Source organism: Mobula hypostoma, chromosome 29 (assembly GCF_963921235.1).
Source record: "Mobula hypostoma chromosome 29, sMobHyp1.1, whole genome shotgun sequence".
NCBI classification, from domain to species: domain Eukaryota; kingdom Metazoa; phylum Chordata; class Chondrichthyes; order Myliobatiformes; family Myliobatidae; genus Mobula; species Mobula hypostoma.
The window spans coordinates 24,827,204-24,854,512 of NC_086125.1; the positions used below are offsets into that span (position 1 = coordinate 24,827,204).

A 27,309-nucleotide genomic window follows, 5' to 3' on the forward strand; every position below is an offset into this window, starting at 1 on the left:
CAATCACCCCTCCCCCCTTCTCTACCTCGTCCCTCCCTCCCTTCTCTACCTCGTCCCTCCCTCCCTTCTCTACCTCGTCCCTCCCTCCCTTCTCTACCTCGTCCCTCCCTCCCTTCTCTACCTCGTCCCTCCCTCCCCCCACATCCATCCCTCTCTCTCCCTCCCCCCACATCCGTCCCTCCCTCTCCCTCCCCCCCCACATCCGTCCCTCCCTCTCCCTCCCCCCCCACATCCGTCCCTCCCTCTCCCTCCCCCCCACATCCGTCCCTCCCTCTCCCTCCCCCCCACATCCGTCCCTCCCTCTCCCTCCCCCCCACATCCGTCCCTCCCTCTCCCTCCCCCCCCCACATCCGTCCCTCCCTCTCCCTCCCCTCCCCACATCCGTCCCTCCCTCTCCCTCCCCCCCCACATCCGTCCCTCCCTCTCCCTCCCCCCACCACATCTGTCCTCCCTCTCCCTCCCCCCCACATCCGTCCCTCCCTCTCCCACCCCCCCACATCCGTCCCTCCCTCTCCCACCCCCCCACATCCGTCCCTCCCTCTCCCTCCCCCCCCACATCCGTCCCTCCCTCTCCCCCCACATCCGTCCCTCCCTCTCCCTCCCCCCCCACATCCGTCCCTCCCTCTCCCTCCCCCCCACATCCGTCCCTCCCTCTCTTTCCCCCCCACATCCGTCCCTCCCTCTCCCTCCCCCCCCACATCCGTCCCTCCCTCTCCCCCCCCACATCCGTCCCTCCCTCTCCCCCCCCACATCCGTCCCTCCCTCTCCCCCCCCACATCCGTCCCTCCCTCTCCCCCCCCACATCCGTCCCTCCCTCTCCCCCCCCACATCCCTCCCTCTCCCTCCCCCCACCACATCCGTCCCTCCCTCTCCCTCCCCCCACCACATCTGTCCTCCCTCCCTCCCTTCCCTGTCTGTCCCCTCAACCCATCCACCCCTCCCTCCTCCTCCCTTCCTTCCCCATCCCTCTTCCTCCTCTCTTCCCCACCCCATCCCCCAAGTCCGTCCCACCCTTCCCCACCACCTACCCCCCCTATATGCAGACCAGCTCTCCAGCGTACAGCTATGGTTCCAGTCCTCATGGGGAATCCTCAGATGTGTAAATGTTGTACTATATGCCATATTATCTGAATTGGTTGATCCTTTTTAATAATGAACCCACTTAATTGTTCTGATAAATGTCGGTTAACTTTTCCTTTTAAATGTATGTCAGTGACCTGGAAATGCCTGAAAAGTCTGTACAGTTGCTTTAATAATTTTTTAAAACTTTATTGGTACAATATTGGATTTCCCAATGAGGAAAAGAGTGACCTTGAGTTGGAACCTTGGCTGTAAGGTTGGCTGTTTATGACTTTGATGGGATTGTTTTGTTCTCCACTTGGCTCATCATTTTCCAGGCTCCCTTCCCTTTAGGATTTCCATTGGCAGCAGGCTGCTACAAGTGCCTGGAGCCGGATTTCTGTCAGTAAGGTTCATAGCATGCTGGTAATTATGAAGTGTTGATTAAAGGCCCTGTGTCTTCCCATAGATCATGACTGGGGTATGTGTCGCTATTGTAAAAGCTTGTGCTTCCAATAGCGACAGAATGGGTGTGTCCAAAATTTATAATCATCCAAGCAGTAGTCTATTATGGCTACTAATTTTAATATTTATAAACAAGATGACAAGGGTCTTTAATGCACAAATCTTTGTTTTTGGTTTAGAGAATTCATCTTAATGTGGGGTTGGGAGGGGGAGGAGAAAGGGTTTTAGACAAAAGACAATTGTGTAGCATTGCTTGCCATTTTTGTATTTGGGCAGAGGAGTAGGAGAAGGGTCTATTACATGCAAAACAACTTGGAACATCAGAAGTTTTCCATCAGGGGAACTAGCTGAGCAATAAGATTGACTTAAAACTTTCAAGTAATGTGATATCCTGCTTTCCTCTTCCTCTTCCCCCTCCCCAGTATTAAGGATGAGTTAGTGTTCTCTTCCCACCCCAAACTGCACCAGATACACCAGGAGTGGATTGACAGAGCCTGTAACCGCTCTGTAGTCTGTAGGATGATTGTAAAGCACAAGACTGTGACTTTAACTGTCTACAAGGGCCTGCATTTGGGTGAATCACTACACACATGTACCTAGAGTTTCTGAAACAGCATTGATTCTGAACTCAAAAATTGCATTGCCCTGAATTGTCTGGCAAAATTATTCACTTATTTGAAGCACATTACTGTGTGTTCATGCATCTTAACGGAAAGTAGATGCAGAAGCAAAATGTGGGGCCTCATCACCTTTTAGTGCTTGAGTGGCTGGTGTAGCAATCCTCCACCATCATCAGAATATAGATTAAAGTTTAGATTTTAATATGCTGTTAACAGATATGCCAACTTTCCCCTCACCTCAACATAACCTATGGTGATTCTTCCAGGGAAGTGAAGGTTAGATCAGGTCTTTAAAGATGAGCTTTGTCATAGGTCATTGAAACATAATGAAATTGGCACTCTTTTAAGCCCCATGTTCTTGGTTTATTCTTTTATCTTCAAAATATTTTGGAATGGCAAAGCTTGGCCCAAACTGTATTTGGCATATCTGTTTGGGTTAAAATGGATTAACTTAACACAGCTGGAAGAGGATCATTCTATCAGCTTGGTCATTGAAATCACATATTGTGTTAACCCTTTGAGTACCACTGCCAACGGGACTTGATTTCCCAGCTAAATTAAATTGTGAAATGAATTGTGTATTCATTAACGTGTCCCAGAATACATTTCCTTTTATTTCTTAGAGGGATTCTTGGGAGAAAAGAGTAGCAAGATATGACTGATTTTCCGTTTCTTTGGCTTATGCACTCTTCCCATAGAGTGAATGCACAAGAATTGAGTTGAGTCCTAGGAAGTGTTGCTTTCGTATCTAAAGTTTATTATCTGATTAGTAAGTTTCTAAACCCTGTACTAAAATTACAGTGAGCTCTCCTCAGGCAAAATCAGCACCTCAAAGTTTGAAAGTTATTTTATTAATTTATATGGACATTCCCACTGTGTCTGATTGGGTAGCTTCAACTTTTTTAGTTGACCAGTTATAACCTTTATAAGGTTTTCTATATGCTGCTGCTTCCTGTAACTAACTTGCTAAGACATTTTTTTATTGCACGTAGTATATTTCAGTCATAAGTTATGATTTTTCTTTAAAATTAAAGAGGCTTGGCTATTATGGTGGCTGTGAGGAGGATGGGGGTGGAAACTGTAACTACTATGAACTATGGGATTGCATACATGGCATAATTAAGAATGAAGTAAGTGCTAATAAATGCTGTCTTCACAGTTTCCCATAATTAACCAACCTGTGGGCACTCCTCAGTCTGCTGAAGGAATTGATCCTTGGCCAGTGACAGCTTGTCAGGACAGATAGAGAAACGAGGCTGTTGCCCCTTCCTTCTCCCCCCCCTCCCCCATCCTCCAGGCTACATTAAATGTAGTTTTACTGATGAGGCGTGCTTTGCATCACTTGTATGGGAGCAAAGTTATATTAGAATGAATGGTAGCTGAATGTGGAGAAGATTTAAGTTTGCTTTTTCACTCTCATTACCATCCCTTCTCCTTTCTTCCCTGAACTACAAGAACTCTTGGTCTTCTGTCTGTGACAGTCTTCCAGCCCGGCTCAATCAGGAGTCAAGCGGGGATGATCTATTTAGTTGGGAATTTGCTTGACCCACTCACAGAATGAGTGACAGACAATCCACACTGGGTTCATTAGCTCGGGAATCCTGCAGCTTTACAACAGAAGGAACCAGTTAGCTACCTGGAGCTACTGTAGAAATGGGTTCTGAAAGTAGGGAAGGTTGTTAGTATTAACAAATTCAGTTACCTTTTTTAAAAAATAGTTTGCGATTTTTATCTGGGGAAACAACTTGTCGTTTATGGCTATTTGTTATTCTGTTCTGTTTTCTTAGGGTCTTCAAGCGGTGGACAGGGTGGAGTTATTGCCAGCAGCAGCCATTATTCAATCAACAGTCAATTCACCATGGGTGGTCCTGCCATCTCCATGGCGTCTCCGATGTCCATGAGCACCAACACAATGCACTATGGCAGCTAAGAGTTCATGACACCACATCTGACCTTTTAGAACTGATACTTTCAAGAGGAATAAAAACCAAATCCAGATTAAGTTCCCTCCACAAAACAAGTCTATGAATTTTCCAAATTCATTGTCAATAGATTTAGCTAAGCCTGAGCTGAGGGAGTGGGTGTGTGAGAGGGGTGGGTTGGGGTTTTTTTTGGTTTTTACCATGGAGATAAAATGCAGATTCTTTGATACCAGACTTGTAAAGTTTTATATACGCAAAAAAGGGAGGGTGAAATGATTGCTGTCTGATCTTGCGATTGGTCTGTAGTCAGTAGATTTCCTCACTAGTTTGTCTTCTAGAAATCCTTGCAGACAAATAATAGCATACCTTCCGCTGCAGATACGACAGTGTGATGGAGCCAGCTGCTGATGGGAGGTTTCCCTTCCCTGATATGCCTCAACCTTGTTCTCCCTCCATCACCCCCAAAATAAATCACTTGGCAATTTCAAATTGACATCGATTATCAGTTGGAAATTTTAGCGATTACAAATAAAGACTTTGGGTATAAACAGATTGCATATTATAAATGTATTTGGTATTTACAAATGGTTTCATTTAATTTTTTTGGTTTGTTTTATGTTTAAGTACCAACAGACTGGTAGCAATGTTTTCCTAGGTCCTTTTGAAGTGTATTACGAGTGAGAAGCTTTAAGCTTGCTCTGTGAAGGACTGTTTTGCAGATCTGGTGTTAGCTGTAGTAAAGGATGAGGAATTTTTATATATATAAAAATATTTTTTTAAATATATAAAAATTCTCCAGTCCTTGATACCTGTCTTGTTTGCTTTTGTCTGCCTGCCCTGTTTCTTTTCATTTTGACAATTCTGCAGGATCACCTCAAAAGAAAAGCAGCAATGCAAGTCTTGTCACACCACTGTGCCATGTGGAGCCGCAGATACCTGTGTAGCAGCAAATCTGGTGCTCAACAGTGCCAGGACAGACTATGAAGAAGCCATCTCTTCACTGAATCCAACATGAATGTGATTCCTATTGCTTTGCATGCAGACTTTTATATTGAAGAGTGAATGGGGTCCTGTGCCGTGTCCTTGCCTGGCTCTTTCCAGCTATTTCTCAGTGCTATTTGTATCTTGATTTATTCTTAGGTTGGAACTACATAAATAGTAGGTTGGGTGACCTGTACCAGTGCTAGTGCTATTGGTGCCATATAGGCCTTGAAACGGGTCTGGCAGCTCTTGCAGAAATTTGTGTGGGTATATACATTAGAATTTGTTTCCCTACACCTGTGAAGAGATGCTGCTAATTTGGGTTTTAAGTATTCTCTAGCAGTGGGATACCACAGTTAGGGTACAGGATTTTGTACTCCACACTCCAGATAAATTAATTTTACTTGCACAAACTCTGATAATTAACTTCCAAATCTTAAGATTGACGGGAATGAAACTTCACTTTTCTATCAGATGTAGATGAAATGACGCTGCTTTAATGCATTTTCTGATTACTTGCAGCAATATCCATATTTCTATTGAAATAGTTGTACAATTGCTGGCAGCAATCTCTGATAGAAAGAATTTATTTAAATTCTGTAGACTGTGTAAATTCTCTAGATGTCTTGTCATACAAGGCATTTTGTATGCATAGAGGAGACTATTTAAACCGACCTGGCTCCTTTCCAAAATCTTGTGCCCTGGCTCAGTTTGGCTGCCTTCGTTTTTCATGTCTCCATTTAATGCAGTTATGCAGAGTACATCAGCAGGACAAACCTTGGAACGATTGGGATGGATAGGAAGAAGTACTTGTATCCCTGTGCAAGTCAGCAACGTTGCTGTATACATTGGTTTCCTATTTGATATATAGTGACGTGAAATGTTGAGGATCAGGGTAGAATTGGTATGAACGGGTCAGTTACACCTTAGTGATGTGTGTGTGTATGTTAGAGAAACTTAACCTCTGCAATAAAATCTCATCACCTATTTTGTATGATGCAAGAATTGAAGTGAACTGGTAGGTGCTCCTTCACCTGCATTTCTGGTATGAATCTGATAGATGTTTAACCAAGAGCCCTTCACAAATGCATCACAAAGTGAATTCATTTGTATCACATGGCAATTTCAGGCCTGTTTATAGCAGGCATCTGCAGCTTGTGAAAGAAGCTTTTTGAGATTCCAGCTTCACTCTTCAGGTGACCTGATTGTTTACAAGGGTGAATGATTAAATGTTACTTGGGTAAAGTAACTTGTAAACTGTGTTGGTAGATCAGTTTATATTCAACACGTAATTGGACATGCACAGAAATCTTGTTAATGGGGCCCCAGGTAACCACCAAATGTGCATCTAATGCTTGAAAATTCTGGGCTTCTTGCACTGTTACAATAATCTTTGGGGAATTTGGGCATTTGGGGAGAATTTAGAAGTAGAACCAAGTTCCCTGTATTGTACAATAACCCCAGATTATTGTGTGTTCTTCAACTACTTCAGTTTTTGGAATAGGGTGTTAACTATTTGGAATCTGGAGAGACCTGGGTCTCTTGTTTTCATCTAGCTGTGCATTCCCACAAATTCCCATTTGATTCTGAGACTGGCATGGAGTAATTTATTTTGAAGGTTGTCACGGAAGGTCATTTGAACTGGTGATGAACCCCTCTCTGTAACCATCTCCCTCCTGTCCTTTTAATCACAACAAGCTTGGCACAATTACTTCTGGAAATGGTCGCCAAACATAAGTAAATAAAAGTAGTTTTTGCTGAGTCCCTGTTATGTTAAATCAAAGCAGCATAAAAATGGTGTTGGTCCATTTTCCTATTCCCTCTTGCGTGGATGTCAACTCTCTCTGATTTTTCTGCACATACCAATGATAGGGACAACTTTCAATCACCAGTTTACCACCAGAGAGTCTTTGACAGGAAACTAAAACACCTGAGGGGGAACCCATTTGGTCACAGAAAGAACAATCTGAGTTAAAGATCAAACCTGGTTCCCCAGAGCTGAGCCCGCAGCACCACTACCTACTGTCTCAATTTAAATTACAATCAGACGTGTTAATTTGCTGCTGTAATATTAGCTGTTTGCCCAACACTGCTCACTTTAGTTTCAGCCCCCATCTAACCTGCCTCCTTTGCCATCCCTAACTCTTACTTACACCAGTCTAGTTTTCCCTTTGGTTGTGGGGGGCAGGGGAGGAATGGTGGAGAAGTAGTTTATAATTTGGTATTATCTGAAAATACCGTTCATTGTGTACACTTGCATGTAAGACTTCTTACCCACTTCTCCCATGCCTTTCAGTCCAGACAGAATCTGAGCCGTGTGACTTTTCTGTCATGCCCTAAGACATCAGCTACTGATGAGGATTTTAGTTTTTAATACAGAATGTTCGCATTCCTGATGTCACTCCACACAGTTACTGAATCATGTGAGGGAAAAAATGGCATTTGGCTAATGAATCTTCAAGTACCATCCAGTAAAATCATTGAGTATCATTGACTTGCTGCTTGTGCACGTTGGCACATCTCCAGCCCAAAGTGGCCAGAATTGTAGTTATGAACACGAGTATAGGAGTGTATGTGCCTATGAATCTGATGGGAAACCAGTGGCTCTAGTTTTTATGGTGTGTGATGTTTAAGTTGCCACCACACTTCGCCATGAAATTATTTGCAGCTTTATCCTGGGATTTTGCTTTTGGTTAAATCCCCCATTTGACCTTGTGGCCTAGGATGATTGTGTACAGGTAGATGGCTTTAGAATACACAATGCTGAATATTTCTACTCCACCACAAACCTTTATTTGTCCATCATGTTTGCTTGGCTTAAACATCAAACAGTATTGCAGTGTTGCTTGTGATGGGCTAAGTGTATTTACTTGGCTGTGTTTTCAGCTTTTAATGCTGCCACCAAGAGGGAGAAAGTAAGTTTCTGTTCAGACGTACCTGGAAGGTATATTGGCACATAACATGGATTCAGAAAGCTGTCCAATGCTTGTGATTGGAGCCCTTCATTTGTTGTGAAACCCCTGGGCTCTGTGGGCACAAATGAGTTGACTGTGCGCAGCTGAAAGAACACTTGCCGGGTGTTACCAGGTTTATTGGAGTGACCGATATTTGCTGAATATTGGTGCAACGTGTGCAGCCAGTATTTTACAAAGAGTGCGCACTCTTGCACCAGTATTCCTATGTCAGTGTGATCCCTAATTGAGTATTATAGAGCAGGCAATGACTTCAACTTTAGCCTCATTCTCCTCAATTAGGCAGCTTTTGTAGAATATTTCTACAGTAAAAAGGATTAAAAATAATAGAATGGGTAAGGTTTAATGTGATAAATTATCACGAGTGGCTGACAGCAAGGATAATTGATCCACGATTAGATGGGCAGGCAGCAGAGTGTAACTGGTGAAACTGGAATGGAACAGTTCAGAGTTACTAATGAGGATCCCATTTGAAAGTTTGGGATTATTCTCGTGTAAGTGGTCTTTTTTATTTTTAGTAGTCTTTGTACTGGGGTTGCAGGTACATGAGGTGTGAACAAATATCTTGTGGGTCGTCACTCATCTGATGAACAGAGAAGTGAGAATGACCTTGTAAATGTTTTCCCTGCATGACTGGTACAAAACATCAGGATGAATGTTTCTCCATCTGTTCTTAAAATCTCTTACTTTACAAATGAGGGTCAATGTTGACCCTGAACTATATTCTAGTTAACCCATTTACAGCTATCCTGATCCAACCCTTGCTAGAGGATTTTACCATTTTGTAGTTTAGTGTCTTAGCGTAATCTAGAAATGTTTATGTAGAATGGATAGATCTTTGTTCATCTGTGTTGTGTGTAGATTTTATTACAGCGACATGAGATTGATAGACTGTCAGAAAATCATAATCCTGTAATACATGAATTATCAAATAAAACACTAATATTACATACGTTGTTAGTGACCTTTATTTGGTTTGCCTCTCCTGCCAACTCCGGTTAGGTGAGTATTCTTGGATGAGGTGTCTTCAGTTGTTATTGAATTACCACTTTGTTCATGATTTGCTATTTATGAAAGATAAGCTTTATTTGTCACAGGTACATCAACACATTGAAACATGTAGTGAAATGCATCGGCCAACACGGTCAGAGAACGTGCTGGGGGCAGCCCATAAGTGTTGCCAACACCAATATAGCATGCCCACAACTTGCACCATAACCCATTCGTCATTAAATACTGGAGCACCCAGTGGAAACTCATGCAGTCATGGGGAGAATGTTCAAAGACAGCATTGGGAATTGAAGCTAATTGGTGATGCTGTAAAGCATTACACTGCTATCCACACAAAATGTCAAGACCCTTGGCTAAAAATGTGGACTGTTTATTCATTTCCGTAGATGCTGCCTGACCTGCTGAGTTCCTTCAGTGTGTGTCGCTCAGGATTTCCAGCATCTGTAGAATCGCGTCTTTACTATATGCTGCTATCCACTACTGTGCAAAACATGACAACCTTCATCATGGTGATTTCGAGACAACTATGGAAATGGCATTTAAAATGTGCTCTGGTTCTTTTGGTTAGATCTTTGAGAAATGGATGATACTGAACTTCGTTGCATGTTCAGTTTATCAGTCACAGTTCAGCAGAGGCAGATGACTCCAGTGGGCACTTGGCAAGTTCCCTATACTTGGGATTTTAATTCATTGACTTGGATGGTAAAACAAGCAGCTGGGAGGCATGGACCATGAGTGGTTGTGAAGCCTCCTGTCCCCAACCCTTCTCAAACAGCTCTATAGAATCAAATGAGTGTTGCCACCTTTGGGATATGTCCCATGTGGGAGAAATATTATTACCTGGTCCATTGTAATACCTTCATAATTTTCTGATTATACAACTATGTCATTTTGGGCAAAATTTGTGGAGCGAGACTGCAGATGCTGGAATCTGGAGCAACAAAAGGTACTGAGCAGGTCATATGAAGTGTCAGTTGGCTTTTCATGTTGAGATGCTGAATCAGGACAGAGTGGAGGGGGGAGGTGAAGAGAAGGGTTGAGGCTAGAGTTATGTGGATCAAGGTGAGGAGTCATTGATGGGGAGATGCAGGATGGGATAGGGTTGCCAGTCCTATGTTGGAGATGGGTAGCTAGGAACCAGATGTGGAGGAGAAAGAATCTTGGTGACAGGGCTGCAGAGGTGTCTGGAAAGAGGATCGAGAGGACTTCAGTATGGATTGTACTCAACTAAGTGTCAAGATTGTTTAATGTCATTTCCTGTATATGAGTGTAAGGAGAACAAAATAATTGTTACTCTGGATCTGATGCAGCACAAAAAAGATGGAGCTCAATAATAAATATAAATACATAAAATAGCTTATACATTGCATGTCAATAAAGTGATACTAGGTTGTTCATAAGGTTTCTGCTGGGTGGTGGTGATGATCGCCCTTGCTGCTTGGAGAAAATAATTGAGTCTGGTGATCCTGGTGTGGATGCTCTGTAGCTGCCAATGAAAGTTGGACAACAGTCCATGAGCAGAGGGGGTGGGATTCTTCATGATGTTACTGGTCCTTTTCTGTCATTTCCTTGATGAGGTGGGGGGGGCAGGTGCTAGTGATGAGTTGGGCAGTTTTGACTACCCGTTGTAGAATCTTCCTGCCCACTGCAGTGCAGTGATGCAGATTGTTTGGATACTCTGTACTAGAATGACGTGAGTATGGATTCGCAAAGTCTAACTTCCTCAGAAAGTAGACGTGTACCAACTTGAATGTGTAGAACGTGCTCTGGGACTGTGAGAGGATCTGTGTGGTGAGCACCCCTGAGTGTTTGAAATTGCTTCCTGAAGTAAAGGGGATATGTGTTCTGAAGCTGATAACTATAGGAGTTAATGGTAAGGCACTGAGGAGTGCAGTGGAACAGAGGGATCTGGGAATACAGATACAAAATTCCCTAAAAGTGGCGTCACAGGTAGATAGGGTCGTAAAGAGAGCTTTTGGTACATTGGCCTTTATTAATCGAAGTACTGAGTATAAGAGTTGGAGTGTTATGATGAGGTTGTATAAGGCATTGGTGAGGCCGAATCTGGAGTATTGTGTTCAGTTTTGGTCACCAAATTACAGGAAGGATATTAATAAGGTTGAAAGAGTGCAGAGAAGGTTTACAAGGATGTTGCCGGGACTTGAGAAACTCAGTTACAGAGAAAGGTTGAATAGGTTAGGACTTTATTCCCTGGAGCGTAGAAGAATGAGGGGAGATTTGATAGAGGTATATAAAATTATGATGGGTATAGATAGAGTGAATGCAAGCAGGCTTTTTCCACTGAGGCTAGGGGAGAAAAAAAACAGAGGACATGGGTTAAGGGTGCGGGGGGGGGAGTTTAAAGGGAACATGGGGGGGGGCTTCTTCACACAGAGTGGTGGGAGTATGGAATGAGCTGCCAGACGAGGTGGTAAATGCGGGTTCTTTTTTAACATTTAAGAGTAAATTGGACAGATACATGGATGGGAGGTGTATGGAGGGATATGGTCCGTGAGCAGGTCGGTGGGACTAGGCAGGAAATAGTTTGGCACAGCCAAGAAGGGCCAAAAGGCCTGTTTCTGTGCTGTAGTTTTTCTGTGGTTTTCTATCTCCTGTGTCTTGTTGACATTGAGGAAGAGGTTATTTACCTGGTACCAGGGCTCGAGCTCTCCACCACCCCTCCATAAGCACTGTCATTGTTGGTGATGAGCCCCACCACTGTCATGTCATCGGTGAACTTGGTGTGATTGTTCAGGTGTTTGACCGTGTGTACGGCAATGGGTTAGCATACTGTCCTGGGGGGCACCCATATTGAGGATGATGGGGAGGGAGGAGCAGTTGTGCCTCCTCACTATCTGAGATTTTGTTGGTTAGGAAGTCCAACATTGATGTATTTAGACCGAGGAGTAGGGCCAAGCTCTGTGAGACAGTAGTGTTGAATGCTAAACTAAAATTGAGAAACAGCATTTTGACAAGTGTCATACATCAAAGTTGCTGGTGAACGCAGCAGGCCAAGCAGCATCTATAGGAAGAGGTGCAGTCGACGTTTCAGGCCGAGACCCTTCGTCAGGACAAGTCAGCATTTTGACAAGTGTCCTTGTTTTCTCGGTGTGTCAGGGCCAGGTGCAGGGCACCTGAAATGCACCAGTTCTGTCAATAAGCAAATTGGTATCCAATGTGGCAGGAATGGAGTTGATCAGAATTGGGTTTAATATCACTAATGTGAAATTCATTATTTTGTGGAAATGTACAGTTGCAAGAAAAAGTTTGTGAACCTTTTGCAATAACAGTTTTCTACATTAATTACTCATAAAATGTGATCACACTTTAGAAAGACTAAGCCCGCACTGCTCCCTGTTACTATTGATGGTGAGGACCTACAAGTACCTGGAGGTTCATCTGGACAACAGACGAGTGGAGCACCAACACAGGTTGTGTACAAGAAGGGCCAGAGTCGCCGATACTTCCGGAGGAGTATGCAGGCCTCTCCTTCACATGTTCCACCAGTCTGTTGTCGCCAGTATAATATGCTATGCGGTGCTGGGCTGGGGCAGTGGCATTAACACAGGCGATGCCAACAGGCTCAATAAACTGATTAGAAAGGCTAACTCCGTTATAGGAGTCAAACTGGACACGCTGGAGGCTGTGGTAGAACAAAGGACCCTATGGAAAATCCTATCAATTCTGGACATTTCTCACCCTCCGCATGCCGCCTTGTCTGAACAGAGGAGACTAAGACAACTACGCTGCTCCAAGGAGTGCTATACGAGGTCATTCTTGCCCTCGGCCATTAGGCCCATTAGGCTGGCTCTATAATGAGTCAACCTATAGCTGGGAAAGTGATGACCCCCTCCTGTTAGGCTGTTTAAAGTAACTCATTTTTTATTTATTCCTATCTTCTAATATTGTATATCAGTAAACTTGTACCATTGCAATTTCCTTTGGGATAAATAAAGTATCTATCTAATACAATCTGCCTAAAGTAATAACATGGACAATTGTACTTGTCAATACTGGGTATACCATTTAAACAATCAGTCTAGGTTTTAAAAAAAAGTATCTGAACCTCTGTGGTAATGTCTTCTACAACAGCTAGTGTTCCAATCACTGAGAAAATATTGGAGGCGTGGATTGTAGAGTTGCCCTACCCTATTTTTTTAAAAGACACACAGTCAGGTTGCTGACAGATCTTGCTCTTCTCAAGGAAGATCAGTTTATGTGTACGGTGTCTCAATCAAAACAATTTTCAGGGATCTTAGAAGGATTGTAGAGATGCATGAAGCTGGGAAAGGCTACAAAATCAGTTTGCAGTAAGAGAAATTGTCTACAAATGGAGGAAATTTGGTACTGTTGCTACTGTCCCCAGGCGTAAGCATCCCGTGAAGATCACACCAAGAGCATGCCATGTATTGTTGAAAGAGGTGAAAAAGACCTGCAGAAATCTCTAGAACTTGTTAAAGTCTGTTCATGTGTCGACACTGACCAAGAATGATATTCTTGGAAGGACTGCTCTCCCCAAAAAAAAATTGCACCTGGATGCCCCACAACACTTCTGGGCTGAGATAAAAATTGAACTTTTTTGGCAGAAACGCACACTGCTTGGAGGGAAAAGGTCACTGCACGCCAACACCAAAACCTCATCCTAACTGGCAATTGTTGAGGGAAAAATGAATTCAAAATTGTATTAAGGCATTTTACCGGAAAATGTTAGGGTGGCAGTCCGTCACCTCAAACTTAATAGATGTTGGATGATGCAACAAGACAATGATCTGAAACACGAGTAAATCAACAACGTATGGCTTAAAAAGAAGAAAATAATCTGCTTTTTTTTTTGGAATGACCAAGTCAGAGTCCAGTCCTTAAACCAATGAGATGCTGTAGTATGATCTGAAGAGAGTTGTTCATGCAAGATATCCCAGACATATTGAACTGAAACAGTTTTGTATGGTGGAATGGTCTAAAGTCCTCACGTTTGTGCAAGTCTGATCAGCGCCTACAGGAAACGTTTGGTGGAGGGTTTTTTTTCTGCTAAAGAAGGTACTAATAGTTATTAAATACAAGGGTTCACATTTTCTAGCCTGGACTGATGGTTAAAGTGTTCAATAAAGAAATGAAAAGTACACTTGTTTGTGTGCTATTAGTTTAGGCAGATTGCAGTGGTCTTCTATTTTGACTTTGATAAATATCAGCCCCTATTTTATGAGTAATTAGGTTCAAAGGTACAATTTAATGTCAGAGAAATGTATACAATATACATCCTGAAATGCTTTTTCTTCGCAACCATCCATGAAAACAGTAGCGTGCCCCAAGAATGAACGACAGTTAAATGTTAGAACCCCAAAGTACCCCCCCCCCGCCAAGCTTCCCTCCCTCCCGCGCGTAAGCGGCAGCGAGCAACCATTCCCCCTCCCGCCATCGGCAAAAATAAAGCACACCCGCTACCAGCACTCAAGCGTGAGTGCAATTAATGCAGAAAACTAGGTAATTGCAAAGGGTTCACAAACTTTCTTGCAACTGTACATTGCTATAAAGAGCAAAAACATTGCGGTTCCTTGTCCATTCAGAAATCTGATGGCGGAGGTGAAGAAGCTGTTCCTGAAACAATGTGCTCGTGTCTTCAGGTTATTAACCTTTTCGTTTACGATAGTAACGGGAAAAGGGCATGCCCTGGGTGATGGTGTCCTTAATAATGGATAGCGTCTTTTGAAGGTGTCAAGGATGCTGGGGCTGCTAGTGTCCATGATGGAGGTGGCTGAGTTCTTGATATGTCCCATTATCAACCGTTCAAAGCGCTTCATGGTGATTGGCGTCAGTGCCATTGGGCGATAGTAATTTAGTTCTGAAGGTGTAGAGTTCTTCGGAACGGGGAAGGTGGCATTTGAGGTGCTGTTTCCCCAGTTCGAGCGTGCCTTCATCTTAGCAATGGAGGGAGGCCAAGGACCGATACGGTGAAGTGGAAATGGTTTGCAACACGGAGAAAGGATGTTAAGTAGTTGCCCAGTTTGGGATTGGTCTTGCTCGTATAAAGGAGGCCAAGGAAGGAGCACCTGATGAAGGGTCTCAGCCCAAGACATGGATGCTGCCCAGCCTTAGTTCATCCAATATTTTGTATGTGTTGCTTTGGACTTACATCTGCAGATCTTCTCCTGCTTGTAAAGCAGCACCTGATCGGCGGAGGTGCAGGTGAATCTGCCCCTTGTCCCGAAAGTGTGTGATCAGCAGAATCTGACCAGAAACATATACATATATATATATATCTCTGAAACACGGAACACCACCGTCCCTTCCTAATGCGCATGCGCACTCGTTAGTGTAGCGGGTAAGTCAGTCCGACCAGGAGGAAGACAACGAAATTTGTGCAGGGAATCGTTTTGAAGCCGGCGAAAGGGGCTGCAGGGTTTAGGCGCAGCTCTGCCTGTGAGGGGAAATCAGCCTTTAGTTTTTTTGTATTTATGCCCTCGCTGTTTGACTGCCGTGTCCAGTGAAGGGACGGAACATTCCTCTGAGAATCAGCGTCCGGCCGGAGCGCGGGGCGGTGCCAAACCGGAGATGGCGGCCGTGTGGCGGCGTGTCTTCTCCTCGGCGGCGGCTGGTGGCCGAATCGGGCTTTGGGCGCGGCTCCGGGACTCCAGAGCGGGTGAGAAGCTGGTGCTCGGTCCGCGGTGTCGTCTGCAGTGAAGTGACCGGGAATCGTCCCCGAACCCCGTTCTCCGGCTGTGTTCGTCCGGTCAGCCTGCCTGTCGTGTGGTTGAGGACGGGGGTTGTCACAAAGCACTACAGCACAGAAACAGGTCTTTCGGACTAGTTCCATCTACCTGCACCTGGACCATATCCCTCCCATTCATTATTGTTGGGTAGTTATGAGTTTATTATCATATGCACAGCCCCGTAAAAAACACTTGCAACAACGTTACCGGCACATATAAAGTACAGCATTCACAATAAAAACATAAATTATACACAATTTTACACAACGGAATCATAACGCGAAGATTTTTACTCCCTCGCGTTGTGGGATGGATGTAAGATTTAAATAAATTCTAATTTTGCAAGAAAATAACTAGATCAAAAGTTCACTTTGGTGCAAGGTGGTGGAGTAGTCATAGTGCTGCTAAACTGTTTTGGTGATGAGGGATTTAATGGTTCAAGAACTGAAAGGGTGAAAGGAAGTAGCTGTTTGTGAACCTGGTGGTGTGAGACTTCAGGTTTCTGACTGTACCTTCTTACCAGTGGTAGGTGCAATAAGATGGCATGCACAAATGTTCCCTTCTTGAGGCATGCCTCCTGTAGATACTGCCCATGGTAGAGAAGGATATGTCTGTGACGTATTGCACTGAGTGCACTACTTTCTGCAGTTTCGAATTGCTGTACTAGATCATGCATTGCTGTGGGTTTATTGTTGTTGTCCCTGGAGCCAAGGAGGTTGGGAGGAGACATGAGGCTGCAGGTGCTGAAATCTGTAGCAACAAGCAATCTGCTGGAGGAAGTCAGTGGGTTGAGCAGCATCTCTGGAAGCAAAGGGATGGTCAGTGCTTTTGGTCCAAACCTGTTCAATGTCCTGATGTAGAATCTCAATTTGAAATGTTCATAAGACACAAGAGCAGAATTAGGCCATTCAGCCCATTGATGCCTTCTCCACCATTCAAATCATGACTGATCCATTTCTCTTCCAACCCCATTCTCCTGCCTTTTCCACATAGTCTTTCACAACCTCAGTATTCAAAAACCTATCAACTTTCGCCTTAAATGCACCCAGTGACCAGGCCTCCACAGCTGCCTTTGGCAACAAATTTCAGTGATTCACCACCTTCTGGGTAAAGAAATTCCTTCTCATCTCTGTTTTAAATTGACATCTCTCTATGTTGAGGCTGTGCCCTCAAGTCTTAGACTCTCCCAATAAAGGAACCATCCTCTTCACACTCACTCTATAAAACACCCCTTAAACATTCGACAGGTTTCAATGAGATTCCATCCCCCACTCCATTCTTTTAAATTCCAGTGAGTACCAGCCCAGAGCCTTCATATTTCATTTCCGGAATCTTTCTCATGAACCTCCTCTGAACCCTCTCCAATGTCAGCACATACTTTCTTAAATAAAAGCCCAAAACTGCTCAGAATACACCAAGTGAGTGTCTTGTGCAGCCTCCGCATTACATCCTTGTTTTTGTGTTCTAGTCTCCTTGAAATGAACCCAATATTATATTTGCCTTCCTCACCACCGACTCAACCTGAAAATTTACCTTTAGGGAATCCTGCATGAGGACTCCCAAATCCCTTTGTACCTGGGATTTTTTAATTTTCTCCCCATTTATTTAGAAAATAGTTAATGCTTTTATCCCTTGTACCAAAGTTCATGATGATCCATTTCCCAAAGCTATATTCCATCTGCCACCTCTTTGCCCATTCTCCTAATCTAAGTTCTTCAGCAGCTCTCTGCTTCCTCAACACTGTGCCCCTCCACCTATTTTCATATCATCGGCAAACTTGGCCACAAAGCCATCAATTTCATTATCCAAATTGTTGACATACAACATAAGAAGGAGCGGTCCCAACACTGACCCCTGTGGAATACCACTAGTCACCGACAGCCAATCCAAAAAGGATCCCTTTATTCCCACTCTTTCGCTCCTGCTAATCAGCCAATGGTCTATCCATGCCAGTATCTTTACTGTAGTACCATGGGATCTTTGAAATTGTTAAGCAGCCTCATATGTGCCACCTTGTCAAAGGCCTTCTGAAAATCCAAGTACACAACATTCATCAATTCTCCTTTGTCCATCCTGCTTGTTATTTTCTCAAATAATTTCAACAGATTTGTCAAGCAAGATTTTCCTTTGAGGAAACCCTGCTGACTTTGGTTTATTTTGTCAAGTGTCCCCAAGCACCCCAAACCCACGTCCTTAACAATTGACTCTAACATCTTCCCAACCACTGGGGTCAGGCTAACTACCCTATAATTTCCTTTCTCTGCCTCCCTTCTTGAAGAGTGGAGTGATATCTGTAATTTTTCAGTCCTCCAGAACCATGCCAGAATCTATGGATTCTTGAAAGGTTGTTACTATTCCCTCCAAAGTCTATTTTAGAACCCTGTGATGCAGTCCATCAGGTTGAGGTATCTTATCTACCCTCAGATCTTTCAGTTTCCCAAGCAACTGCACTCACTTCTGCCCCTGAACACTTTTGAACTTCCAACATACTGCTGGTGTCTTCCAAAGTGAAGATTGAAATTCACCTGCCATTTCCTTACCCCCATTACTAGCTCATTTTTCAGCAGACCAATATATGCTCTCATCTCTTTTACTCTTTATATATCTGAAAACAAACTTTTGGTATAATTTTTGATATTGCTAGCTTACCTTCATATTTCATCTTATGTTTTTTTTTAAAACCCTATAGTTTCTTAAATTGCCTTCTGTTCGTTTTTAAAATTTTCCCAATCAACTTAATTTCCCAATAATATTTGCTCTATTATATGCCCTCTCTTTTGCTTTTACATTGGCTTTGACTTCCCTTGTTTGCATGGATGCGCCATCCTGCCTTTCTATCCTGTGCCTTCCGAATTGCTCCCTGAAACTCCAGCCATTGCTGCTCTGTTGTCATCCCTGCTGGTGTCCCCTTACAATCAACTTTGACCAGCTCCTCTCTCATGTGTCCCTTTACTACACTATAATACTGATACATCTGACTTTTAGCTTCTTCTCAAATTGCAGGGTAGTTCTTTCACATTATGATCACTGTCTCCTAAGGGTTCCTTTACCTTAAGCTCCTTAATCGTATCTGGTTCATTACACAACACCCAATCCACAATTGCTGGCCCCCTAGTGGGCTCAATCACAGCCAGCTCCAAAAAGCCATCTCAGAGTCTTTCCTCAAATTTCCTCTTGGGATCAAGCATCAACTAGATTTTCCCAATTTATCTGAATATTGAAATCCCCCGTGACTAATGTAACATTGCCTTTTTGACATGCTGTTTCTATCTCCCACTGTAATTTGTAGACCACATTCTGGATACTGTTCGGAGGCTTGTAAATAACTCTCATCAGAGTCTTGTTGCCTTTGCAGTTTTTAACTACCAACAAAGATTCTACATCTTCCAATCCTACATCACCTCTTTCGAAAGATTTGACTTCATTTTTGTTTTAACCAGCCAAGCCAATCCTCTGCCTACCTGCTTGTCCTTTTGGTAGTTTGTGTATCCTTGGATATTAAGCTCCCAATTATAATTGTCTCCCAGCAATGACTCTGTGATACCCACAATGTCAGACCTGCCAGTCTCTCAACTCTGCTACCAGATCATCTACCTTATTTTGTATACTGTGTGCATTCAAATATACCATCTTCAGACCTGTGTCTGTTACCCTTTTCAGTTTTGTCCCCCTTTTACACTGCAACCCATCCCACTGACTGCAATTTTGCCCTATCATCTGCCTGTTCTTCCTGAAAGCCTTACTATACACTACCCTGTTTGTCCTCAGCCTTAAACCTCCCGTTCCCATCTTCTTGCCAAATTAGTTTAAACCCTCCCCAGCAGCTCTAGTAAACCTGCCTGAAAGGATATTAGTCCACCTTAGGCTCGTGTGTAGCCTGCCCCTTTTGTTCAGGTCATGCCTTCCCCGGGAGAGATCCCAATGATCCATAAATCTGAAATCCTAACATCTGAACCAGTTCCTCAGCCACGCATTAATCTTCCAAGTTATCCTACTCTTGCCCTCACTGGTGCGTGGCACAGATAGCAATCCAGGGATTGTTATCCTGGAGGTCCTGTTTTCCAGCTTTCTAAAATTTTCTCTTTAGAATTTCCTCTCTTTTCCTTCCTATGTCACTGGCTACTCATCCTCCCCCCTTTAGAATGTTGTGGACACAATCCGAGACATTCCTGACCCTGGCACCCGGGAGGCAACACACCTTGTAGGTTTCTCTATCGCATCCACAGACTCTCCTACCCACTCCTCTAACTATGGAATCACTTATCACCACTGCATTCCTCCTCTGGCTCTGCCTTTCTGAGCCACAGTGTCAGAGACCCAGTTGTTGTGGCTTCCACCCACCCAACCAGTAGTTTCCCCACCCAACAGTATCAAAAACTGTATTCTTGCTGTCGGGGGGGGGGCGGGGGGGCAGAATGACCACTGGGATACAGTACTCTGTACTGACTGCCTGTTCCCCTTCCCTCTCCTGACAGTCACCAATTCACCTGTCTCCTGCAACTCAGGGGGGCCTATCTATCATCTCCTCAGTTTCCCTTATGAGCCAAAGGTCACTTGTTGCATCTTCAGTTCTTTAACACATTCTATGAGGAGATGTAGCTCAGCACACCTTATGCAGATGTGGTTATCCGGGAGGTTAGAGCTCTCCCAAAATCCCCACATCTTACACAAAGAATACAACACAGCCCCTGGAGCCATTTTTATTGCCCTAACTGATGAAGAATGAGCACGAGACAGCTCACCAGGTACTTCCCGATGCCCATGCCTGTTATTGTCAAAGCCAAAAGTCTCCCCACTCTAACACTGCCCCACTCACACAATGGCCACTCCACTTGCCCCTGCCCTATTTTTATTTGATCTTGCCGACGAATCCCAAACTCCGATTGGCTGCTGTCATAGCTCTGACAAAACGTCTACAAAGTGCTGATTTTTAAAGTTCTCTCCTCAACCTGGGATAAAGACACCTTTACTTTTCACCTCTGGCCACTGTTCAAGCTCCTTTGACCATCCATCTGCCTCTACAGATGCTGAATGGCTCACTGTGTTCTTCCATTTTCTTCTGTGTGAAGCTGTGAAGGCTTCAATTGTGTAAAGGATGTGGATTATGCAGATGAAAAAGAGATTTGTTTAAATTGGTCGTATAGTGCCCAGTAAGAGAGAACCTCTTGCCACAAATTGCAGCAACATAACAGCATTGCTGAACTGTTATGCCTGTGTTCTTTGCTCCCAGCATCTGCAGAATCTTGTGTCTCACTCCGTAACGATTATTAGAAATAGACCATCCAGCCCACAGTCTGCTCTGTCATCCAATCATGTCTTGATCTTTGTTTTCTCCATCCCATTCTCCCACTTTATCCCCATAACCCTTAAACCTCTTATCAGTCAAGAATTTATCAATCTCTGCCTTAAATACACTGAACGACGGATACCATGGCCCTCTATGGCAACAAATTCCACAGATTCAACTTCTCTGGCTGAAGAAATTCCTGCTCATCTCAATTCCAAATGGATGTCCCTTTATTCTTAGCCTCTGCCCTCGGATCTTAAGCTCTTCTACTAATGGTTATGTCCTGTCCATGCCAACTGTATCCAGGCTTTTCAGTATGTAACAGGTTTTAATGAGATTACCCCCCGCCCCCAATCCTTCGAACTCCACCAAATACTGGCTCAGAGTAATTAAATGCTTCTCAGAGATTAAGCCTTTCATTCCTAGGATCATTCTTGTGAATCTGCTCTGGACTCTTTCCAGGGCCAGGATGGCTTTCCTTGGATATGGTGCCCAAAATTACCCACAATATCAATACTCCAATTGTTTCATTTAATATCGGAGAATGTATATAATATGCAACCTGAAATTCTTGTTTTTCGCAGCCATCCACGAAAAGAGAAATGTCACAGAGAATAAGTGACAGTTCAAAAAAAGTTAGAAACCCAAAGCTTACCTTACTCCCCCCCCACTTACTTCAGCAAAAAGCATCAGCACCCTCCACTCACCAAGCAAGCACTAGCAAAGCCCCCAAGAAAGACTGTGATCTGCAGTACAACAAAACTGTTTGTTCACCCGACAATTCGACGTACCACAGGCTCTCTCCCCCTCCCCTTTTCTATTCTCCTCCTCAATCCTCCCTCCCTCACCCCTTTCTCTCTCTCCGTAATAAAGGGACAGGGAGGTGTCACTCCGCAAGAGGGGAGACTCAGATTTGTGGTGTTAAAATCTGCCGCATCACTATTAGAAATGAAGTCTGACCAAAGCCTGTAAAGCCTCAGCAGTACATCTTTGCTTTTGTATTTTAGTACTTTTGAAATGAAATGTAACATGTTATTTACCTGTAAACTAACCTTGAGGCAATCCTGAACTAGGACTCCCAAGTCTTCTCGTACCTAAGCACCTGTGGACAGAAATGGCCATTTGAGGTTTCGGGTTGATCCCTTCATATGGCTGAAGGATGGAGGGGATAGGCAGTAAAAGAAGACGGGTGAACAGCAGAGGGGAGGGAAGACTGGAAATAGAAGCTGGGAGGTGATTGGTGGAGGCAGTGAAGGGTTGCGGAAAATGGAATCTGATGGGGGAAGGAAGGAAAACAGGTAGATGGGGACATTAGGGGGCAGGAGGTCCAGTGGGACGATGGGAAAGAGATGAGGGCCAGGAAGATCAGTCCGAGAGAGAGGTTAGGAGGAGGGTAGAGAGGATAGAGTGGTCTCCAGAGGGAGCTGAAAGTCACATAGCCCACCCACCACCACCTCTCTCAACTTGCACAAGTGTGGTTGATTAGTTTCTTGTGTAAGTTATGTATAATTAATAATTTAAGTTTATGTTGACCTGTTTGTCATGTCTGTAATGGACTGTGCTGCTGCTGCAAACTTTCATGGCAATTGTACTCTTCATATGTATGCCCATGACAATGAATTTAAACGTTAAAAGGCATGGGGAAACGAACTGATTGCAGAGCAGAGTATCTGGGGTGTGGGAGGAAGGGTTGAGAAAAAGGATTTTTAAAAGCTTAACAGGCTATTTGGCTCCACACGTCCATGGTAACTATCAACAATCCATCGACACCATCCTACACAATAGACAATAGACAATAGGTGCAGGAGTAGGCCATTCAGCCCTTCGAGCCAGCACCGCCATTCACGGTGATCATGGCTGATCATCCACAATCAGTATCCAGTTCCTGCCTTATCCCCATAACCTTTGATTCCACTATCTTTAAGAGCTCTATCCATCTCTTTCTTGAAAGCATCCGGAGACTTGGCCTCCACAGCCTTCTGGGGCAGAGCATTCCATATATCCATCACTCTCTGGGTGAAAAAGTTTTTCCTCAACTCTGTTCTAAATGGCCTACCCCTTATTCTTAAACTGTGGCCTCTGGTTCTGGACTCACCCATCAGCGGGAACATGCTTCCTGCCTGCAGCGTGTCCAATCCCTAAATAATCTTATATGTTTCAATAAGATCCCCTCTCAGCCTTCTGAATTCCGGAGTATACAAGCCCAGTTGCTCCAATCTTTCGACATACGACAGTCCCACCATCCTGGGAATTAACCTTGTGAACCTACGCTGCACTCCCTCAATAGCAAGAATGCCCTTCCTCAAATTTGGAGACCAAAATTGCACACAGTACTCCAGATGTGGTCTCACCAGGGCTCTGTACAGCTGCAGAAGGACCTCTTTCCTCTTATACTCAATTCCCCTTGTTATGAAGGCCAGCATGCCATTAGCTTTCTTCACTGCCTGCTGTACCTGTATGCTTGCTTTCAGTGACTGATGCACAAGAACACCCAGATCTCATTGTACTTCCCCTTTTCCTAACTTGACTCCATTTAGATAATAATCTGCCTTCCCGTTCTTACCACCAAAGTGGATAACCTCACATTTATCCACATTAAACTGCATCTGCCCACTCACCCAGCCTGTCCAAGTCACCCTGCATTCTCATAACATCCTCCTCACATTTCACACTGCCACCCAGCTTTGTGTCATCGGCAAATTTGCTAATGTTACTTTTAATTCCCTCATCTAAATCATTAATATAAATTGTAAACAGCTGTGGTCCCAGCACTAAGCCCTGCAGTACCCCACTGGTCACCGCCTGCCATTCTGAAAGGGACCCGTTAATCGCTACTCTTTGTTTCCTGTCAGCCAGCCAATTTTCAATCCATGTCAGTACTGTCCCCCCAATACCATGTGCCCTAATTTTGCCCACGAATCTCCTATGTGGGACTTTATCAAAGGCTTTCTGAAAGTCCAGGTACACTACATTCACTGGCTCTCCCTTGTCCATTTTCATAGTTACATCCTCAAAAAATTCCAGAATATTAGTCAAGCACGATTTCCCCTTCGTAAATCCATGCTGACTCGGACCGATCCTGTTACTGCTATCCAGATGTGCCGTAATTTCACTTTTTATAATTGACTCCAGCATCTTCCCCACCACCGACGTCAGGCTAACCGGTCTATAATTCCCTGTTTTCTCTCTTCCTCCCTTCTTGAAGAGAGGGACAACATTGGCTACCCTCCAATCCACAGGAACTGATCCTGAATCTATAGAACATTGGAAAATGATTACCAATGCGTCCACGATTTCTAAAGCCACCTCCTTAAGTACCCTGGGGTGCAGAACATCAGGTCCCGGGGACTTATCAGCCTTCAGACCCAACAGTCTATCTGACACCATTTCCTGTCTAATATAAATTTCCTTCAGTTCATCCATTACCCTAGGTCCTTTGGCCACTATTATATCTGGGAGATTGTTTGTCTCTTCCCTAGTGAGGACAGATCCAGAGTACCTGTTCAACTTGTCTGCCATTTCCTTGTTTCCCATAATAAATTCACCCGTTTCTGTCTTCAAGGGCCCAATTTTAGTCTTAACTATTTTTTTCCTTTTCACATACCTAAAGAAGCTTTTACTATCCTCCTTTATATTCTTGGCTAGTTTACCTTCGTACCTCATTTTTTCTCTGCGTATTGCCTTTTATTGCCTTCTGTTGCTCTTTAAAAGTTTCCCAATCCTCCGGCTTCCCACTCATCTTTGCTATGTTATACTACTTCTCTTTTATTTTTATACTGTCCATTACTTCCCTTGTCAGCCACGGCCTCCCCTTACTCCCCTTAGGATCTTTCTTCCTCTTTGGAACGAACTGATCCTGCACCTTCCGCATTATTCCCAGAAACACTTGCCATTGTTGTTCCACTGTCATCCCTGCTTGGGTATTGTTCCATTGAACTTTGGCCAGCTCTTCCCTCATAGCACCATAGTTCCCTTTGTTCAACTGTAATACTGACACTTCCGATTTTCCCTTTTCCCTCTCAATTTGTAGATTAAAACTTATCATATTATGGTCACTACCTCCTAATAGCTCCTTTATCTTGAGGTCCCTGATCAAATCCGGTTCATTGCACAACACTGAATCTAGAATTGCGTTCTCCCTGGTAGGCTCCAGTACAAGCTGTTCTAAGAATCCATCTCGGAGGGACTCCACAAACTCCCTTTCTTGGGGTCCAGCACCAACCTGATTCCTCCAGTCTACCTGCATGTTGAAATCCCCCATAACAACTAGCATTACCTTTGCGACATGCCAATTTTAACTCTTGATTCAACTTACACCCTACATCCAGACTACTGTTTGGGGGCCTGTAGATAACTCCCATTAGGGTCTTTCTACCCTTAGAATTTCTCTGTGAGACACAGATCCCATTTTATTCCCAATTTTAGTCGAGTTTATTGACGTGCACAAGTTCAATGCAGGTACATTGTAGCAATTTCACAAACACGGACATTCAAACAACACACTGAGTATAACTAATGCAAGATAGAGAAGAGAGGAAAAATAATGTGCAAAAATGGGATCTTAGTGCAAAAAGCAGACATAACCACAATGTTCTATCCCCACATTCCCATCAAATCAACCCCTTACTTCCCACGAGGGGAAATTCACCTCGGCCCAATAGTCTTGTTGAAGTAGAAGTCACAGGTAGAACATGCAAACTCTACACAGATAGTGCCTGAGGTCAGGATCGAACCCACGTTCTTGGTGCTATGGAGACAGTCGATCTACAACCAGCCCCAGAAGGGAGTTTTGAGTTTGAAACAATCTGTCTAGGGTGCTGGAAAAAGAATCAAAAGGGAATTGGATGGGTGCCTGAGAGAAAATTATTCTGGATGGATGTGTGGAGAGTGACTCAGTGGACTGCTGTGCTAGCAGCTGAGGCATTCTTGGGTTGAATGGCTTCCTCTTGTGCTGTAACAATTCTGTGATGAATTGGAACAACACTCAAAGCTGATTGTTTTCAAACCTTACTTCGTTCCCCTGCAGGCTTGTGGATGCAGAGTCTACTGATTGATTACCGAGAGGCATGTAAGGAGCTCGTTGTGGGAGCCAGGGATAACCCGGGCAAAGCAGCCTTCTACTGCCTGCTCCTGGCCGGAGCGGGCACCTGCGCCTACAACAGCCCTACAGACAGATCCTTCCAAGCTGCGCTGATGGAGTCGTCGAACCAACTGCTGCTCCTCTCCCCCTGGGTTCGGAGTGGTCGAGCAGATCAGCACGTCCAGAAGCTGATTACAATGCAGAACCAGGGCCGTCTCCGTCACCAGAGCCTGGTCCTCTTCTCCCTGATGTACGCAGCTCCTTATGATGCAGACACCAGCATCTACGATGCACAGTGCAAGTACCTTGTGCCACGCTGGTCAGACTTCCCGAGCAGGGTTTTAGATGTTGGGTTTCTTGGCAGGTGGTGGGTACTTGGCTCAAAGATGAAAGACTGGGACATCAACGATGACGAGTTTGCCCACTTGCCCCCTGAGCTCCAAAAGGTCACCTCTCAGAATCTTCACTCAGCTGAGAACGAGAGACTGTTTGAGTTAAAGTTCCAGCCTGTTGTTCTTCAGGAGGAGGACATACAGGAGAGAGGAAGCGGCTGACGGGCGCTGCGTGTGGGCCACAGCGTGAAACAACACACCTACTTGTGTCTTCGAATAGAACAGCACAGAGGCAGCCCTTTGGCCCACCAGGACTCTGCTGGCCGTGGTGCCAAACTGTACGGGGTCTGTATCCCTCCGTTCCCAGACCATTCGTGTGTCTTTCTAAATGTCTCGTAAGATCTGCAGTCCACTTCCTCACCTCTCTGGCCCTCTTTGTTGGTAAAGTTCGAAGGCACACTGCTGTAAGATTATTTACAAAATAAACAGTAATGAAGAGATTGTGTTGCAATGTGGTGTGAACCTATTATGAAGCACACTACCTAACACCTCCCCACTCAAGACTGTTGAACAAGTGATTGACCTGAATTCTGCATATTCTGTCACCCCTCTCCTCTATTTATCCCTTCCTGAAGCATCATTTGTGTGGGTGTCTCTGGTGTGTGCAGCAGGGTCGTCAAGGGAGAAGCCATTTATCAGGATGCTGGCTGACCCACCTTGGTTTTGACCCCACTCTCTCTTCATACTCTTGCACTATAATTCAAAACCTTGTCAATCTCTATATGTGATTATAGAATTGGTTTATTATTGTCACATTTACAGAGGAACACTGAAAAGTTTAGATTTGCATGCATGCGTACAGATGAAATGCAA

At 44.2% G+C, this 27,309-nt stretch overlaps 2 protein-coding genes across 5 annotated transcripts in view; both read left to right on the forward strand.

The window, feature by feature from the left end:
- carm1 (coactivator-associated arginine methyltransferase 1) overlaps positions 1-8,957 on the forward strand; it is an 83,378-nt gene extending 74,421 nt beyond the window's left edge. For all 3 annotated transcript variants that reach the window (XM_063035927.1, XM_063035928.1, XM_063035929.1), the window contains one exon: positions 3,932-8,957. In XM_063035927.1, coding sequence (XP_062891997.1) covers positions 3,932-4,074 — 143 coding nt within the window. In that variant the 3' untranslated portion in view covers positions 4,075-8,957. The remainder of the gene's footprint in view (positions 1-3,931) is intronic.
- Positions 8,958-15,366: 6,409 nt separating this feature from the next.
- On the forward strand, positions 15,367-27,068 carry timm29 (translocase of inner mitochondrial membrane 29). 2 transcript variants are annotated; one of them, XM_063035687.1, is made up of 2 exons: positions 15,367-15,667; positions 26,051-27,062. In XM_063035687.1, exons 1-2 carry the CDS (start codon positions 15,580-15,582, stop codon positions 26,656-26,658), a joined length of 696 nt encoding a protein of 231 aa, XP_062891757.1. In that variant the 5' UTR covers positions 15,367-15,579; the 3' UTR covers positions 26,659-27,062. The 2 variants fall into 2 exon arrangements, with proteins under 2 accessions (XP_062891757.1, XP_062891758.1); XM_063035688.1 differs by lacking the exon at positions 15,367-15,667 and adding an exon at positions 15,725-15,884 and having other exon boundaries at positions 26,051-27,068.
- Positions 27,069-27,309: the final 241 nt, after the last annotated feature.